The sequence below is a fragment of the Ceratotherium simum genome, chromosome 21, assembly GCF_057802395.1.
Source record: "Ceratotherium simum simum isolate JZ-2026a chromosome 21, ASM5780239v1, whole genome shotgun sequence".
Classification (NCBI taxonomy): Eukaryota; Metazoa; Chordata; class Mammalia; order Perissodactyla; family Rhinocerotidae; genus Ceratotherium; species Ceratotherium simum.
In genome coordinates, this window is record NC_141920.1 from 40,210,758 (window position 1) to 40,228,595 (window position 17,838).

The following is a 17,838-nucleotide window of genomic DNA, read 5'->3' on the forward strand; positions in this document are numbered from 1 at the left end:
CTACCATTTGTGTAAAAGGCAAGAAAAGAACACACACACCACACCACACATAAATGTATGGGATATCTCTGGATGAATACAAAGAAACTAATTACCTTGGTTGCCTCTATAAAGAGGAGCTGAGATGGCTAAAGGACAGAGTGTGGGAGAGATTTCTCTCTGTTTATCCTTTTGTATCTTTTGAATCTTGTACCATGTGATGATATTCCCTTTGCATCAAATAAATAATAGACCGATAGTATAATACAGCATAAAACCTTATGGAAGGACAAACATACCAGCAGATCATACAGATCTCTAATAATCAAGCACAGAGGTTGATGCACTTGACTGCCAGAATAATCAACTCTAAGTTTAATAGTCTAACACAATAGCTGTGTTAACAAAGGGTAGTATGGAATAGGGTAGTATGGTAGCTAGAATATAATAATCACTCTGCCCTCCCTACTAACTTCATGGTGGGGACCACGAAGCACATGGCCTTCCAATATTTGAGCAAACTCATGGTTCTATTAGCGAAAACAGAAGATGCAGTGACCAATGGCATTCAAACAAAAGCATCTAGCCCATTTATGTATGTAAGCATGTATGTATGTACGTGGGTGTACACACACACACACGTAAAATACAGTTTGAGGGGCCGGCCTGGTGGCATAGCGGTTAAGTGCGCATGCTCCGCTGCGGTGGCCCGGGGTTTGCCGGTTCGGATCCCGGGCACACACTGACGCACCGCTTGTCAAGCCATGCTGTGGTAGCGTCCCATATAAAGTAGAGGAAGATGGGAACGGATGGTAGCCCAGGGCCAGTCTTCCTTAGCCAAAAGAGGAGGACTGGCATCAGACGTTAGCTCAGGGATTGATCGTCCTCACAACAAAAAAAAATTTTTTTTTAATTTTAAAAAGTAAAATACAGTTTGAAAATAAATGAGTGGCCAGATTTTCAACATACTTTCCATTTTACAAGTATTCACTGAGGATACACAAGGAACAATTTAGGAGTGCACAGCAACAACTAACAGAAACCCAGACCTACTATGACTTAAACAAATTGGAGTTTACTTTTCACATCTAACAAACAATCTGGAGCGGCATTTGCATTTGCGGCAGCAGATCTACAGTGTCAAGGCCATGATTTCTGTAAGTCTCCTGTCTATTCTCTCATGGCTACAAGATGGTTGCTCTTAATCCAGTCATCACATCCAAATTCAGGAAAAGAAGAAGGGAAAAGGGGTGATGTTAGTCCTTTTTATCACTAAAACAAAAGGCTCTCCCCGAAACCCCCAAGCAGACTCTTGCTTATGTCTCATCGGCTTGATCCATACTGTACGGTTATTCCTAGCTGCAAGGGAGTCTTAAAACATGACTATTTAGTTTTTACAGTCTATGTAATAGAGGCATGCAAGGGCAAAGTAGGTTGAAAACAACTACCGGACAAGCCAGCCCACACTATGTGCCACAAATATCTGATACAGTGCAAAAGTTGGCATGTAGAGGTGATAAAGCGTGACCCCTGACAGTTTACATTCTTTACTGCCTGCTTGAAGAATGTTTTCAAATGTGATTATATGATGGATTTTAGATTGGATGCATAAGCTGAGAACTGCAAATACTAAGGGCTTTTCATAAATCCAAAAATAAAAAATTAAAGTCATCCTCAGCCTACAGTGAAAAAGCATGAGACACACATAACATTTTTTCTGAGCCATTTGAATTTAAATTTCAAATACTATAAGCCTTCATCCTCAATACTGCAGAAGACACCTCCTAAGAACAAGGATATTTTCTTACTTAACCACAATAATATTATCATGTCTAAGACTATTAATAATATTTCTAATTAATAAGACAGTAATATTTAGGAATAATAAGTATTAATTATCATTTAATTTATTTAAATTTCTCCACTTCTTAAAAAGTATTTTTTAAAAAAATCAAAGGCTAGGGGCCGGCCTGGTGGCGCAATTGGTTAAGTGTGCGTGCTCCACTGGGGCGGCCTGGGGTTCGCCAGTTCGGATCTCAGGCGTGCACCGACGCACTGCTCGTTGAGCCATGCTGTGGTGGCGTCCCATATAAAGTGGAGGAAGATGGGCATGGATGTTAGCCCAGGGCCAGTCTTCCTCAGCAAAAAGAGGAGGATTGGCAGATGTTAGCTCAGGGCCGATCTTCCTCACAAAAAAAAAAAAAAAATCAAAGGCTAATCACTCCCAACTGTTTTTGTTTAAAGTGCTGTTGCTTCAAAATCATTCAACCAAAGGGAGTTAATTTTCACCTGTATCATTTCTATTGGTTGTCGGTCAATTGGTTTTTGGGTTGGATTCTTTAAACAAAGGTTTCTATATTTATAAAACAACCACTTCTTTTGCATCTTTGTACTTAAACAGTTACAGAATACAACAAGAAGCTCTTTGGAACATTATATTTTACAGGACGAAAAGAAAAGAAAGAAAGGCAGACAGGCAGGATTATTTTTGACCTTAAAAAAAACACCTCTAGGGGCTGGCCTGGTGGTATAGCGGTTGGGTTCGCATGCTCTGCTTCACTAGCGTTCACAGGTTCGGATCCTGGGCGCGGACCTACACACCACGTGTCAAGCCATGCTGTGGTGGCGTCCCATATACAAAGTAGAAGAAGACTGGCCCAGATGTTAGCTCAGGGCTCACCTCCTCACCAAGAAAAAAAAAAAACGCAACCTCTAAAAGGCATGCACATGTACACACACACAGACTTAGAGTAAACACATTCAAAATTTACCCAACAAATACAATTACAGAATTCCTAATCAAAAATTCAAATAGTGAAGCCTGCTACTTGATTTAAGTGTTTTAAATAAATATAAATCTGCTATTTAAAAGAGAAAAGATACTCTGAGCTTACTCAATTTGAAACTGAAGATTAACTCATAAGTCAAGTAAAATAGCAGAAAATCATCAGTGTCATTGAGCTTCAGATGGACTATGTGAGAAGCACTCAGCATAAAGCTGCCCACAATTAATGCTAATGAATGGACTGAATTTTACCACATTCATAAAAAGTTAAGAATAATGTTGTTTACATACACTCTGTTCTTTCCTCATGAATATGTGATTTTCACAAGCTCAAAAATCATGGTTACTCTCAAATTTCTGATGGCTTTAAATAAATTACAATGAAGGGAAGCCACTTTATAACCATAAAAGCAATTCTAAAACCTATTATGAGCATTATAACAATTATGGATTGATTTATTTACCAACATCCACCAAGTGTAACTTAAGCCCTATTCAAACTAATCAGTCAATATACTGCACAACTCAGCCTTCAGCTTCATATGATTTAATTTTCCTTTCCTTCTTGCAACATTATAATTATGTGCTCTGAGTTTACTGTAACTAATATTAGTGGTTTCTTCCATATGCTCACAAACTAAAGAAACAGACAAAAAAGCTTTTTGATCACCTAATCAGTACCCTTAGGAAAAAAAAAAATTTGCTAATATGGAAACAAAGATCTTTGTTTTTCTTTCTTTCTTTCTTTTCTTTTCCTGTACAGGATGAAACAAATTCCTTGTGTGGTTTTACTTACAGCTTAATACTTCATAAACATCTTTTAACATAAATTCAAAATAAAGTGCCTATTGCAAATAGCATAGCAGCTCCCAATTCTGTGATGGCACTAACCTTTAGAATCAAGCGCAAGGTCCCTAAATCTGGCCCCCTTTGAAATCAAATAGACCAGCCCAAACTATGGTTCTTTTTAAAGTAACATGACACTGTTCACAGAGTTGTTTTTATGTTTTTTCCCTCTTTTTTAGTATTGCACTTGTTATTTGGTTTCCAACCAAATAATATTACCAGATTATTTCCAGTTATCAAAATTTGGTAGCTAAGGGGTCGGGCCAGCGGCATAGTGGTTAAGTTCGCATGCTCTGCTTTGGCGGCCCAGAGTTCGCAGGTTCAAATCCTGGGTGCAGACCAATGCACCACTCATCAAGCCATGCTGTGGTGGTGTCTCACAAAATGGAGGAAGATGGGCACAAATGTTAGCTCAGGGCCAATCTTCCTCAGCAAAAAGAGGAGGATTGGCAAGAGATGTTAGCTCAGGGCCACTCTTCCTCACCAAAAAAAAAAAAAAATTTGGTAGCTAATTTAAATGGTTTTTTCTTTGTTTCCCCAAAGGCCTGAGTGAGTAAGAACACATCTGCTATTGACACAATCATCCTCTGCTATTTAAAAAATTTCAAGTGTCCAAAATATATGGGATTTCCAGGATCCAGAAGGCTAGAGCTCTTGTGTAAACAGGAAACCTAGGCCACAAGGAGAAAACCAACTTCAGCTGTGAATGCACAAAGCCCTATAAAGTCACACTTCTGCTGCTGGCTACTCATTTCCACTTATTCTGATAAATCCATCTTGTTAGTCTGCTGCTAATCAATTCTGTTAGTAATTTAAAACAATAACAAGTTTTTCTTTTTTCTTATTTGTAAGACTAGAGGAAGAGAGAAAAATGATTGAGGCTGCCCGGAACAGGCTGTCAGTTTTATCCCAAGATTCTACTTTAGGAACAATGCATTAGCCATGTCACAGAAGGTAACTTCTGAGTTTCTTGGAAATTGTGATGATTCTGTTTCTTACACTCAACATGCACTGAAAAATCAAATTTAGGTGTTACTCCATTTAACAAGCAGATGAACTATTTATTTTCAAATGATGATTGCCCAGGTCAATAAATGTGATTTTTAACCTATCGTTTTAGCCAAAAAGAGTCTCAAATTTGTAATATTTTCAACAAGTCCACTGAGTATTATCTAACTAATCACTCTTTCTGTTCTCGAACCTCCTAGCTTTCCCGCACAAGATTTCAGCATCTTGTTTTAAATAAGACATATGATTATTTCTTAAGCCTCTATTAAAAAAAGAGTTCACTTTAAGAGGCATTTCAGAGCTCACCACAACAACTCCCCAGAAAGAGACAAACAAAAAGCATTCGATTTTGCCAGCAGCAAAAAACATTCTTAAAGAACATTCTTGAAGGCCCTCAGAAAACCACGTTCATTTCTAAAATGACTGTGATTCTTGTAGCCACTTGCTATCTTTTCTTTTTTCCTTCTGTCTCCATTCCACCCACTCATTTAAATTTATTCTGATTTGTAAAACTTCTATACACTTAAAAATATTCTGGGATTCTACATATGTATCTTATGTCACATGGGAAGAAAAACATGATTTATTTTGCAACTTTGTGACCCTCTATGAGACGTACTCCAGTTAAAGAAGAAAAAAGATAAAAACCAAAGTATTAGTCTTCAATAAGTTTGTGTATTACTACACGGTTTAAATGCAAAGTTGTGGATGCCAGTCATCTATCGAACTCTAACCCATCTAGCTTGTCACCAAAGACCTTGGCTCAAAGACCCTCTTCATCATTTCTGGTCCTCTTTCTTTCCCAGCTGCTCAGTGGGGTTCTTTTTTTCTTACCCTGTCACTGTACAAGATTGAAAGGTGTTTCACACCCTCCTAACACCTAAATTCAAAAGCTTTTCCCTGATATTTATGTACATCTCTAAACACATGGAAATCCCTTGGTTATGTAGAAAAAATTCCTTCTGCCTCAGGCTTCCAGTTCAGTGTCCTCCTTGGTTGTATCCATTCTCTCTCTCTTTTCTATCTCCTTCACAGGATACTCTTTCCACTCACCTGAAGGCAGACATCCTCTAAGGTTTTCCCTTTCAACTCTATTCTCATTCATTCATTCCTAAATATTCTATTTGCTAGACACTGTACTACCTGCTGGGGATATAACAATGGGGGAAAAACAACAGTCAAAATCTCTGCTTTTATAGAGTTTATACCCTGCTGAAGAGAGATAAACAATAATAAACAAATATGTATAGAATAAATCAAGAAGAACTAAGAAGAAACATAAACCAGAGTAGGAAGGTAGCAAGAGGAGTAAGAATTTTAGGTAAGGTGGTTAGGAAAGACCTCTTTGAGGAGATGACATACAAGCAGATCTGGCCTCCTTAGTTGGATCATCCACTCTGTGGAAGACACCACAAATTATGAGGAGAAGCCCAAAGTCCCAACTGCCCTCTCAGACTCCAGCAGCACATATCCAACTGACTGTCTTATGTACAAACACCTCTATGCCAAAATGGTCAAAATCAATCCCATTCTCTCTACATGCTCAGTGTTCCATACATGACATTCTTATAATCTGTTACTGGCCTGTAATTCCAAGTCCGTCAGAATCAAAACTCTAGTTATTTTGACACCTCTTTCACCGCATCTGTCACATTCAATCAGCCATCAAGCCCCAAAGATTCTCTCTTTGAGAGTCTCTGGTATCTCACTCTCTTTGCTGTCCACTCTAATTCAGCTTCTCTAATTGCCATGGCCTTCAAATTAGTAGCTTCACCTACAGGGTCTCCCTCCCCCAATCTATCCCACATCCTAGCATAACACTCTATTGCCAAAGCCTTATGTGGTTCTCCAACTTTTCTTCTGTCTTGTTTTTTCACTTGTAATTACACCACTCTTAATATACTCTGTCCACTTGTTAAATCAGATCATTTGCTGTTCACAAAACAAATCCAAGATTTTCCCTCCTGAAGGCACCTCATTCATGACACTTTCCTTGGTCTACCATATACGACACCTCTTCCTCTGTTGTCTTTTGAACTCTTCTGCCTTTCCTACTTTATCATATTAAGAGTTTAATCATGAAGTTTTTCATAAAACATAAAAAGGATATAACTAACATAATTTATCAAGTATACTAATAGAATAAACACACATTAATCCATTCAATAACTAGAAAACTCTAACACTACCAATACTGTTGAGACTTCCCAGTTCCTCTCTCCCAAAGGAAACCATTCCCCTGAATTACTTCTTGCTTTCTTTTATAGTTTTACCATATGTGCATGTATAATCAAATAGTGTTTGGTTTTGCAAAATTATATTAATGGTGGCATACTGACTGCAGTCCTTTGCAAACTGCATTTTTTAACTTAGTATTATGAATTTAAGGTTCATCCATACTGATGTGTACCTGTAATGCATTCACTGCCACACAGTATTCTCCTACTGGTGGACATGAGAGTTGTTTCCATTTTTTGCTGTCAAGAAAAGCAATGCTGTAAATGTTCTTGTGCATATCATCTGGTATACATGTACATATCTAGGACTAGAATTCCTGGGCTGTGGGGCACATACATGTTCCACTTTTCATGATAGTGACAAATATTTTTCCAAAATGATACCAATTTTTTTAAAAAATCAATGTCTAAAACATACTTATTTCAAATTTTCTACCTAGTGATTCTAACATCTAAAGTCTTTGGTAGTCTGGCTAAAGTTTCTGTGGACATACATACTCTCTCTCATGGTAACCCTCCTTTATGTATGTTTTACTTTACTTTAAGGTTTCATTTGGGATTTCATATTTGAGGACTTCTTTGAGATCTGAGTTGAAAGAGTATTCCTTCAGGAAGGATTTTCATTTACTTCTGTCAAGCCCCTGGGGGCTTCTGTCAAGCCCCTGTCACACTTCATTTGAAAGTGTGATTTTTGCTATTAGTATTCTGTCCAGTATTGTTAGATTACTTGCAGTCAAAAGGTTCCAGGATCTCCATTTCATAAAATTGCCAGGAACGGAAGCCTATATTTCCTGAACTTTAGCATGGCTCTTACTGCATCTTAAATTTTATTTATTGTACATTGATTTATTGTACATTTGCCTTTTTCCTTCTCCTAGAACACAAGTTCCTTGTTAGCAAGGCTTTTTTGTTTTATTTATCTGCACATCTCTCACAGTAGTCAGCAAAGTACAGACATTGTTTTCAAAGAATATTTGTTAATTAAAAAGATGTTAAAAATTTTGAAAGTATAAAAGCCCAGGGCTCAAGAATTAGTAATGAATAATGCTTTGGGGGATGCCTAATTTATTTTTTTCCTTATTTTGCAATTTGGACATGTGAGTACAAAGACTAAATATCACAGTGTTTATAATAATGAAGGAGAAGCATCTTTGATTTTTTAATAGATAAAAAATCATAAGCTCTCTTATGAGTCCCTCAAGTTCCAGACAGCTGCCAAGGGAAAAGATTTTACTGTTTGAAAAATAAAAATGTAAATAAAGGATATGAAGAAAAGTCTTCTAAAAATCCAAAAATCCACTAGTGAAGAAAACAGTATATTTTTAAAATTTTCTAAATTATAAAGAAATTCATGACACATAATTGACAATCTCAGATAAGAGGTTAAAATGCGTAATGACAATGTACTTTTGTTCTTCCTACAAAAACTAATGCTCATGGATTATCATAGTTTTAGCTAAGAATTTGGCCATTAAAAGAAAATATTTATTGAATATAACTTCTCAATTTGGCAGAAAATCACAAGAGGAGACTCCCTTCAACCTCAATAGTTGACAGCATTTTGCATTTGACAATAACCCTATGATGTCAATAACAGTATAAGAACACTCTTCTAAGGAATAAGATAAAGGAACATAGAGCAAAAACTACCTTTTTTTAATCATAATACTATAGACCACACAGAATTTTTCAACAATAGTCACATAGACTGTAGGTTGATAATACTAATAACTTAGAAATTCAAAGAGAAGAAAAGAGAAATTTGACTTTTACAGATAAAATTTTATCAACTATTAGTAGTGAGCAGAACCAACTAAAAACTGTACTGTGACATTACTTGTTGAGAACTGGGCAGGAAGCTATAATGCCACCCTGAAGTTCATATACCACACGTGTAGCCACAGTTTGCATGAAAAAAGAATAATTCATGAAACCAAGTTTGTTCAAAAATAACCATGAATAGGAAAAGTCACATCTGAATCGTAAGTGCTTTTATATGTGTGTGTGTAATCATTTAAAAAGCACAACTAAAAAGGAAATCTATTTATTTCTTTTCCCTACTTAACTAAGTGTTCAGTCTATAATCAGATGGTTAGCATAAAGTATTATTAAGGCACTATTTTTACAGTACCCATTTTTATGGGTTTTGCATGTTACACGAACGGTGGTTTTTAAAAAAAAGCACAAATTGGTTATTCTCTTTTATGCTTCCTATATTAAGTCAAACCAAAGCTCTGGATCTTGGCATGATGGTAATGCAAGTGGAAACAAAAACATTTCAATCTTCAAAATGTCTTTCAATTTTACTCTATTCATTCTATCACATTAAAGTCTCATTTATCAAAAATAAAAATCTAAGATAATTTGAGTTCGTTTCAAATTGTAAAAAAAAAGAAAAAAATCTTTAATAAGTTACTACTTTAGAAAAATACATTAAAACAAATCATTTAAGCATAAGTGTAACATTAGTTTGTTAAAAATCCCTTATTACTGCAGAAGGTCACAGATATCAAACATGCCATCACTCAAAAAAAGACAGGGTTATTTTAAAATCTGCATAGATGGTTATTGCTATGCCATTTTAGAATCTTTCAGTTAAGGTACTTTTGCCATTAAAAAAAATTAAATGCCAATTAAAAGAAAATCACCTAAACAGTACAACAGAAAAATGGTCAAAGCTATGAGCAGATAATTCACAGATTAATACAAAAGGCCAAATTATATGTGAAAAATTGCTCAACCTCACTTATTAGGAAAAGACAAATTAAAACTGGAAAGCATTTTTTTAATCCATGATTTTAGATATTTTTAAAAATTTGATAAATAACCATTAAGAAAGAGTTGTGGAGAGAACTTCCAGTTTCCAGTCTACCATGTAAGGGGCTTACCACTCCATCCTAACAAGTAAAAAGCTGAACAAACAGATGTGTCAGAGAAGGTAAACAAGGTAAACAACTGCCCCCAAAATTGGAGAGACAGAGAGTCAGATACAGAGAATCACAACTTACCAGAGCACTAATCCATGAGCAGAAACCTCCACTAGTGCCAGGGAGGAAATCTAGAACTATAACTGAAGAATTGCTGGAGTCTCAGTGCAGACTTCTCTGAGTTTTACTTCTTGGAGCTCTACCAGGCTCTCAGAGTAAAGATCGGAGAAAAATTCCCTTGTGCTTCCAGTAGGGGGAGAGGAAAAGGAACCATTTTAAATACCACAGAGTATTCTGTTCTTGTTAACAGGCCTGCCCTCAGGAGAAACTATTTTACCAGAGCCTAACCTACTGGGGTTTTATCAGAGCTTAACCTCTTTCAGAAATACTCAACTCCAGCCAGCTCTAACCTTCCACGTGAGGGAAGGGGGTGGGCACGAAAAACTAAGAGGCACTTGAGAAGTTCACAGTCCAGAGGCACAGGCTCACTAAAAAACTGAGGCCTAATCATAGGACTGTAGAATGCTTCCCCTCCCCCACACCTCACCACCATATTAGTAAGGCCTATTTACCACAGTTCCTTTTACTCAGTACATCATGTCCAGCTATCAAGAAAAACTTACAAGGCATACTAAAAGGCAAAAAACACAGTTTGAAGAGACAGAGCATCAAAAACCAGATTCAGATATGACAGGAATGTTGGAATTATTAGACAGGAATTTTAAAACCACTATGATTAGTACTCCTAGGGCTCTAATGGAAAAAGTAAACAACATGCAAGAACAGATGGATAATGTAAGCACAGAGATGGAAATTCTAAGAAAGAATGAAAAAGAAATGCTAGAAATCAAAAACACTGTAATAGAAATGAAGAATGCCTTTGATGGGCTCATTCGTAGACTGGACACGGCTGAGAAAAGAATCTCTGAGCTTGAGGATATCTTAATAGAAACCTCTAAAACTGAAAAAGCAAAGAGAAAAACAACTGGAAAAAAAAAAAAACCTGAACAGAATATTCAAGAACTGCGGGACAACTACAAAACATGTAACATAAACATAATGGGGATACCAAAAGGAGGAGAGAGAAAGGAACAGAAGAAATACTTGAAGCAATAATGACTGCAAGTTTCTCCAAACTAATGTCAGACACCAAACTACAGATCCAGGAAGCTCAGAGAACACTAGGCAAGATAAAAGCTCAAAAAACTAGAGCCAGACAAATCACATTCAAAGTGCAGAAAATAAAAAATAAAAAATAAATCTTGAAAGAAGCCAGAGGAAGAAAAAACACCTTAGCTACAGAGAAGCAAAGATAAGAATTACATCTGACTTCTCCTCAGAAATCATGGAACCAAGAAGAGAGTTAAACAAGATATTTAAAATGTCAAGAGAAAAAAACCCAGCAAACTTGAATTCTGTAGCCTGCAAAATTATCTTTCAGAAGTGAAGGAGAAATAAAGACTTTCTCAGACCAATAAATATTGAAGGAATCTGTTGCCAGTAGACCTGTCTTGCACGAAATGTTAAAAGAAAATCTTCAGAGAGAAGGAAATTCATATAAGCCAGAAACACAACTCTACATAAAGAAAGGAAGAGCATGAGAGAAGGAATAAGTGGAGGTAAATAAGCTTTTATTTTGCATTATTCTTAACTGATCTAACATATAATTTGCCCAAAATAATAACCTAAAACAGACAACTCATTTCACCACCAGTGCGTTAAAAGAGGAAAGAACCCAACTTCCTCGCTCTTAGTCCAGGCCTCTGGTACATTCAATTTCTTTCATTCTAACTACTTTGTAAATATCATCTGTGGTTCCTGAAAATTTTCATTTTCTAATCCCATTTCCACATCATCTGATTAAAAAGAACTTCATATTTACAAGTTAAATCCAGCACAGACTCACAGAACTTAGCATTGTGAAGAAACTGAGATACTGTCTCTGGTCTAACATTCTCGGGTTTTTTCTTTGTTTTTTGAGTAAAACAGCTAAGTAACTTGCTACATCCAGTGAGTCAGACACAGAGCTGAGAGCAGAACCCAGTTGTCCTAATGCCCAGGATATTGTTTTTCTATATTTCACATTCATTTTACTTAAAAAAAAAAAGTCAGTGTGATCTTGCAGAACGAACACCCACTGGCTAACCAGGTGACTTTGGGCAAGTCACTGAACTCTTGTAAACTAAGTTTCTTCAACTATTAAATGAGCAGGGTCGATTAGGTGAACTCTGAAGTTTCTTACTCCTTTCCACGAGTCTGGAATTTTTTTTTTTTTTTTTTTTTTGTGAGGAGATCAGCCCTGTGCTAACATCTGCCAATCCCCCACTTTTTTTTGCTGAGGAAGACTGGCCTTGGGCTAACATCCGTGCCCATCTTCCTCCACTTTATATGGGATGCCGCCACAGCATGGCTTGACAAGCAGTGCATCGGTGCGCGCCCAGGAACCGAACCGGTGAACCCCGGGCCGCCACAGCGGAGCATGCGCACTTAACCGCTTGTGCCACGGGGCCAGCCCCAGAGTCTGGAATTTTTAAGATGGGGTTCAATAGGCATTAGAGGTCAGAGGATCCAGTGGCAAAACGAAACACTGCAGTCCAACTCTTTGAGTAGTTCTAAAGAGCTATACAAAAGGAGAGTACAAGCAACAAAAGAGAAAGAAGTGGAGTTTAGGAACTCCTTAGCATGGATCCAAATCTGGAGAGTTAAAACTAGCTACTGAATCTGTGGTTTTATATTCAGTAAAGAGCTTCAAGTTGTTCTCAACAAGCAGAAAGTTACCATGTGCCATAATTACACATCCACCACAGGGTCCCCAGGAAGTTAACTTCTCCTGAGCGTCTAGTTTTCACCTCCTACTCTTCCTTTCCACTAATGTTCTGAGAAGGGATCTAGTACAGCTGGACAACTAATAGCAAATTATATAAATTACATATGCTATTACAGCCAAAAAATTGGTTTCCCTTAAAAACAGCATTCAACAATGGTAATTATTAAAACAAAAGAACAATAAGACCTAAGTCTGGTTCTGATATATTTGAGGATGTAGTTAACATGAATGCAATCAACCTTTTTCTAAAAAATCACTAGAGGCAGACCTCAAAGTCCTGTTCCTAACTCATTCCTCAGCTCACATTTTGCCATCGGGCAATTCTTATTAGCATACATATAGTTAATACCATTATTTATGTCTTCATAACCTCAGTTCAAATAACTGTAAGAAAGCAACTGTACAAAATCTCTTCATATTGAATTTTTTTTTCCTACACTTATTCACTCTGTTCTTCCTACAGATAAATAAATCCAGTTCTTTCCTGCCCATAATCTGTTTTTCTTTCTCTCTGCCTTAAAAATCTTCCCTAACAGGGCATGATACTTACTAAAAAGGCCTGAACACAAATACTTATAATTCTGAGAAAGAAAGAAATTCAGTTTTATCCTCACCCCTGGAACCCTCCATTTATCTCCTCAGTTGCATGCTTATCTATTTGATATAAGTTCTATCCTCTGAACTTCTAAGTGGACTTTCATAAATTCTAAGTAGAGACAGCTTTGGGATGAAATATGTTTTGAGCAGGTAAAGCCTAAATTTTGGCAAAATAAATAGTTTGGAGGAACCCTTGCTAAGCCAGGTCCCCAGAGCACCCTAAATGTAGGGCTGGGGTAGGAGAGTGACTAGACACCTGGACATTTGTGAGGAAACTAGAAGAAAAGAATCGGACACTCATATGGGTTTCTGTCCCTCTTCCCAAGCTGGTGAGAGCGGAGGAAAAAGAGGGGATTAAAAAAAGCCCTAGCTAGATCTGCAGGATTCAAGAACAGATGAGGCCTAGAGAGACAGAAAGCCAGGTAGGGAAGTTCCCCATTCCCATGCCACCCTCAGGCCAGTAAGATGCTCTAGGAATAAAGTAGAAAAAGTAGCCTGATAGACGTGGGCCATGAGGACTTGACAATCCCACTGCTTATTCCAAGTTTCAGACCACCTGGCTCCACTACCACTAGCATCTGCTGTCAGTGGATGCTGTGTATACTGAGGAAGCTGGAGGCTACAACAAACCCATGGACATCATAATGAATTCAACAGTGAGAGAGGCCTGTAACACATAGGTAGGTGGACTTCTTCTGAGATAGGGCTTGCCTATCTCAGAAGAAGCCAACAGTGGGAAGAGGGTGACCATGAACCAGACTGGTCCCTCCCACAATGACACAGAAGCTCCCTGGAATCCAGATGCTACCCAGTGGAGAGGGAAGGGGGGAAAACAAATATAAAGTGCCATGTAAAAAGAGACTAGGCTTACATAGAGGAGACTAGCAGAACACAGGCAAGGAGCCAGGAATTAAACTGAGTTAGAGAACATAAAAAAAGTTACAAGAGGCTCCCTTCTTGCAATTTCCACCATGGCTGGGGAGGAGAGGCAGTGTAGGTGTGAGAACATCTGGCAAGGTCTGCCCCAGTCACAGGCCCAGAACACAGTCCGTCCATGACCTTGCAGGCTGAGCCTGGTATATAACCCGTCCAACCAGCCCTCTCGATCTGGAAACCAGAGGCCACAGTGGCTGCACGCAGCTGCTTGTCAGCACCCCCTTGGCAAGGGCCCTGTGGCCCAGAAGGTCACACACCAAGCAGTCATTCCCTCTGCAAGCCCCTTGTGTGTGACCTGTGTGTTCTGAAGACCTCTGTGTCCTCTGCATCCCCACTTTTTCCCCATTTTTCTCTAACCTCCCTAACCCCCCGCTGGTGCCAGGCTCCCACTGCATACCCAGCCACCAGGTGCCGATTATCTGTTCCCTGTCTGCACTCCAGAGAGTGGCCTATTGTTTGCCCAGCAACTCCAGACCATTCCCAGCCTGGCCAAACCAGTGAACTTCTCTGCTACCTCGTGGCCAAACCACACCTCCAATAAGGTCTGAGCCCCTTCCAAGTACGTCCTTCCTTGGACACTCTCTCTCAGCTCCAGAATACCACACAGAGTTTCCTTATGTCTTATAGTTACTTTTTCATCATAGTTAACAATTCTTTATATTAAACTTCCCCTGATTAACCTAATGTATGGTTTCTATTTCTTGATTGGATCCAGAGGGCTACATCCTGCTAGTCTCAGAATCTATCACTATTTCCACTTTCTCCATTGATACCTCCCCCAAAATCACCATTTCCTCTCCATCACCTGGACCATTCCCAGCCCCTAATGTCTCTCTCCTATAGAGATGGTCTTGGACAACCCCAGATCTACTCTATCAACCTTCCCCCCAAACGCTATTTTATTGGTCAATTTTAGAACATGCAAGGGTTCTCTCAGATCAGATCAGATCAAATATGAACTCCTACACTGAGATTTTAAGGCGTTCTATGACCTGGCCTCACCTGGCCGATCCAGCTCCACTGCACATCAGGAAGACTTCCCTCCAAGTAAGAGTCATGCAGACGTCTAGCCCTCGCCATGCCTAATTCCATTGTCATGTTTGTGCTCATGCTCCTTTTTCCCCCTTCTTTTCGCACTTATCCGAGAGCCTTATCCCAGAGCCTTCTGTAACCACAGGCCCTCCAGGACCAGTTCAACGGACCCCATCTCTTATCAACGGAGTGATTAAGAATTGTCTTTCAGGGGGCCGGTCCAGTGGTGCAAGCGGTTAAGTGCGCGTGCTCTGCTGCAGCGGCCTGGGTTTCACGGGTTCAGATCCCGGGCACGCACCAACGCCCTGCTCGTCAAGCCATGCTGTGGCGGCGTCCCATATAAAGTGGAGGAAGATGGGCATGGATGTTAGCCCAGGGCCAGTCTTCCTCAGCAAAAAGAGGAGGATTGGCAGATGTTAGCTCAGGGCCGATCTTCCTTACAAAAAAAAAAATAATAATTGTCTTTCAGAAAAACTGTACTCACGTAGTCAGGGCATGTGCAAAAGAAGAAATCGTGACCTGAAACGACCCTGGAACCAAAGATCATCCTCCCCACGGAACCCAAGGACCAAGACATGGCCGGAACTTGAATGCCAGACTCCTATCAGAAGCGAGGGGTCCCTCATTCAGGAGGATCCGATGTTAAAATTCCTTCCACACCTCATCAAAAATATTTAGAACCCCATCATAAATGTTTAGAACCCTGTCATAAATGTTTAAAACCTTACCATAAATGCTTGAAGCCCACCAATCAAAACTTGTCCCACCAGTGTTTCCACGTGCCAGCCTGTTCTCCCTAACCTCTTAAATTTCACCCCAAGTCCTGAATCAGGAAGACAGATCTGAGGGCACATGCCCCCTGTCTCCCTGAAGATCAATTTCACAGAATAAAAGCTGATATCTCCCCCCGAAGGCTGATGCCATAATTAATTGGCTTGTTTATTCACATCAGGCAGAGAACCCCAAGTTTGTGAGGTAACACTTCCGGGGCCAGTTCTAAGAGCCTGTCACACATGAGTCCTTTTGGGGGTGATTTCTTCCTACATTTTTGTCTATGTTGTCCTCACCATATTATATTAGCACCTTATTATATCCTGTATAATTCCCTAAGTGGAGATACTCCCTAGATTAACCTTATGATACTCTTTCCTTATGTGTTCATGGCTTATTATCCTAACCTATTTTTAACTATGCTTTATATTTTTTATACAACTTCACAAATCTTTCCCATAGTGGTAAGCTCAATGTTAGAAGATGGGAAAACCAGACTAAGTCAAATAGTTTTAACCCAAAGTAACAGTTATGTATAGGACCACTGCTAGGCTATACAAAACCTTTCCACAGATTAGAAAAAGGCATCCCTTCCTCCAAGCGGATGCAGCCTCACATCAGGTTACATGGCTTGGCAAACGGAGCCCAGGTAGGATATCAACTCAACCTTATAAAACTGTATGTGGCAGCACTGGATTCATGAAAACAACACTGATGTTTAAAAAAAGAGTCAAATTGTAATACAAAAAACTTTTAAAGGAGGTTGTCCCTTGAATTTTGTTTTAGTAGAATTTTATCCCACTGTATATCACTCTAATCCTAAACAATGTCTCACAGCTTGGGCGTTAGATTAGTTATACGGCAAATTTCATGCTGTAGTAGCTATTTTGATGGAATTTCTTTTCTCAGCCAATATTAATTGAGAGTCTAAGTCTACACTAGGCCCTGGACCCAGGTCTAGCGATACAAATGTGGTATCTGACTCATGGAGCTTACATCTCAGTGAAACGATCTATATTTAGAAGGAAATAATTTTCTTTATGTTATACTTACTGATAAACTTGTTTTGCATAGTCTCCAACAGAGCTTGGTGAGCATCTTCAGCTTGTAAAGCATGTGAACATTCTCTAGCCAGTATGGTGCGCACAAGATGCTCCCCACATCCTAGAAATCCAAGGAAACCAAGAACGGCTTAGGAAAAGCAGTACTCAACATCCTTCTTGTCTTACTAGCATTAAAACACCCTTATGCACCACTTAAGAAGTAGTTGTGCTGGAGAACAATTCAGTGATGGATGAAATGATTTCTATGAGCAATCTAGTAATTTTAGTAATGCGATTCAGCAAAAACTAAAGAAACACTTGACTGTCTTATCTCAAAAGGAAACAAAGAAAAATAAAAGAAAATCCCCTTTTCATAGGAATTATTTACAAAATACAGTAATTTAGATTCTCTACCTAGGGATTTCCTAGCGTTCTGTCTCATTTCCATTGTTGGGTAACTACAAAAAATTCTGTTTTATAATTATTTGTTTATATTCAATTGGCCTAGTCTCCCATTTTCTCTCGGGCACCCCACACAGCTGGGAGCATACGAGAAATCTAGGCAGCCAAGGGCAACCTGAATCTCTCCCACCTACTTTTCACTGCAATGCCCACCACACATCAACAGCTGTAAAGTGGATTTGATAAAACAGCACCTTTCTCACCTTCTAACAGTAATCTACATAGCTTCCAAGAGTGAATACTCTCTGTAGCTCTGAAGAAAGAGTGCATTTTAAACCCCCTGAGGTGAACTTGGACCATCAGACACACTAAGACAGGGCAGGTATGGTGGTGGTGGGAGGCACTGCCTAGAATTCCATTACAGTTTCTGCCTGTTAAAAGTAGAAAC

At 38.8% G+C, this 17,838-nt stretch overlaps 1 protein-coding gene across 15 annotated transcripts in view; it reads right to left on the reverse strand.

Annotated features, from left to right (window-relative positions):
* Nucleotides 1–17,838, reverse strand: part of TASP1 (taspase 1) — a 254,221-nt gene that overhangs the window by 113,904 nt on the left and 122,479 nt on the right. For 13 of the 15 annotated variants that reach the window (XR_015555652.1, XM_087445629.1, XM_087445625.1 and 10 more), the window contains one exon: nucleotides 16,999–17,109. The exons of the other annotated variants lie outside the window; for them this stretch is intronic. Coding sequence is in view for 12 of the 13 variants with exons in the window: in XM_087445629.1 (XP_087301755.1) it covers nucleotides 16,999–17,109 (111 nt within the window). In the remaining variant the exon portion in view is untranslated. The remainder of the gene's footprint in view (nucleotides 1–16,998; nucleotides 17,110–17,838) is intronic. 15 annotated transcript variants of the gene reach the window in all.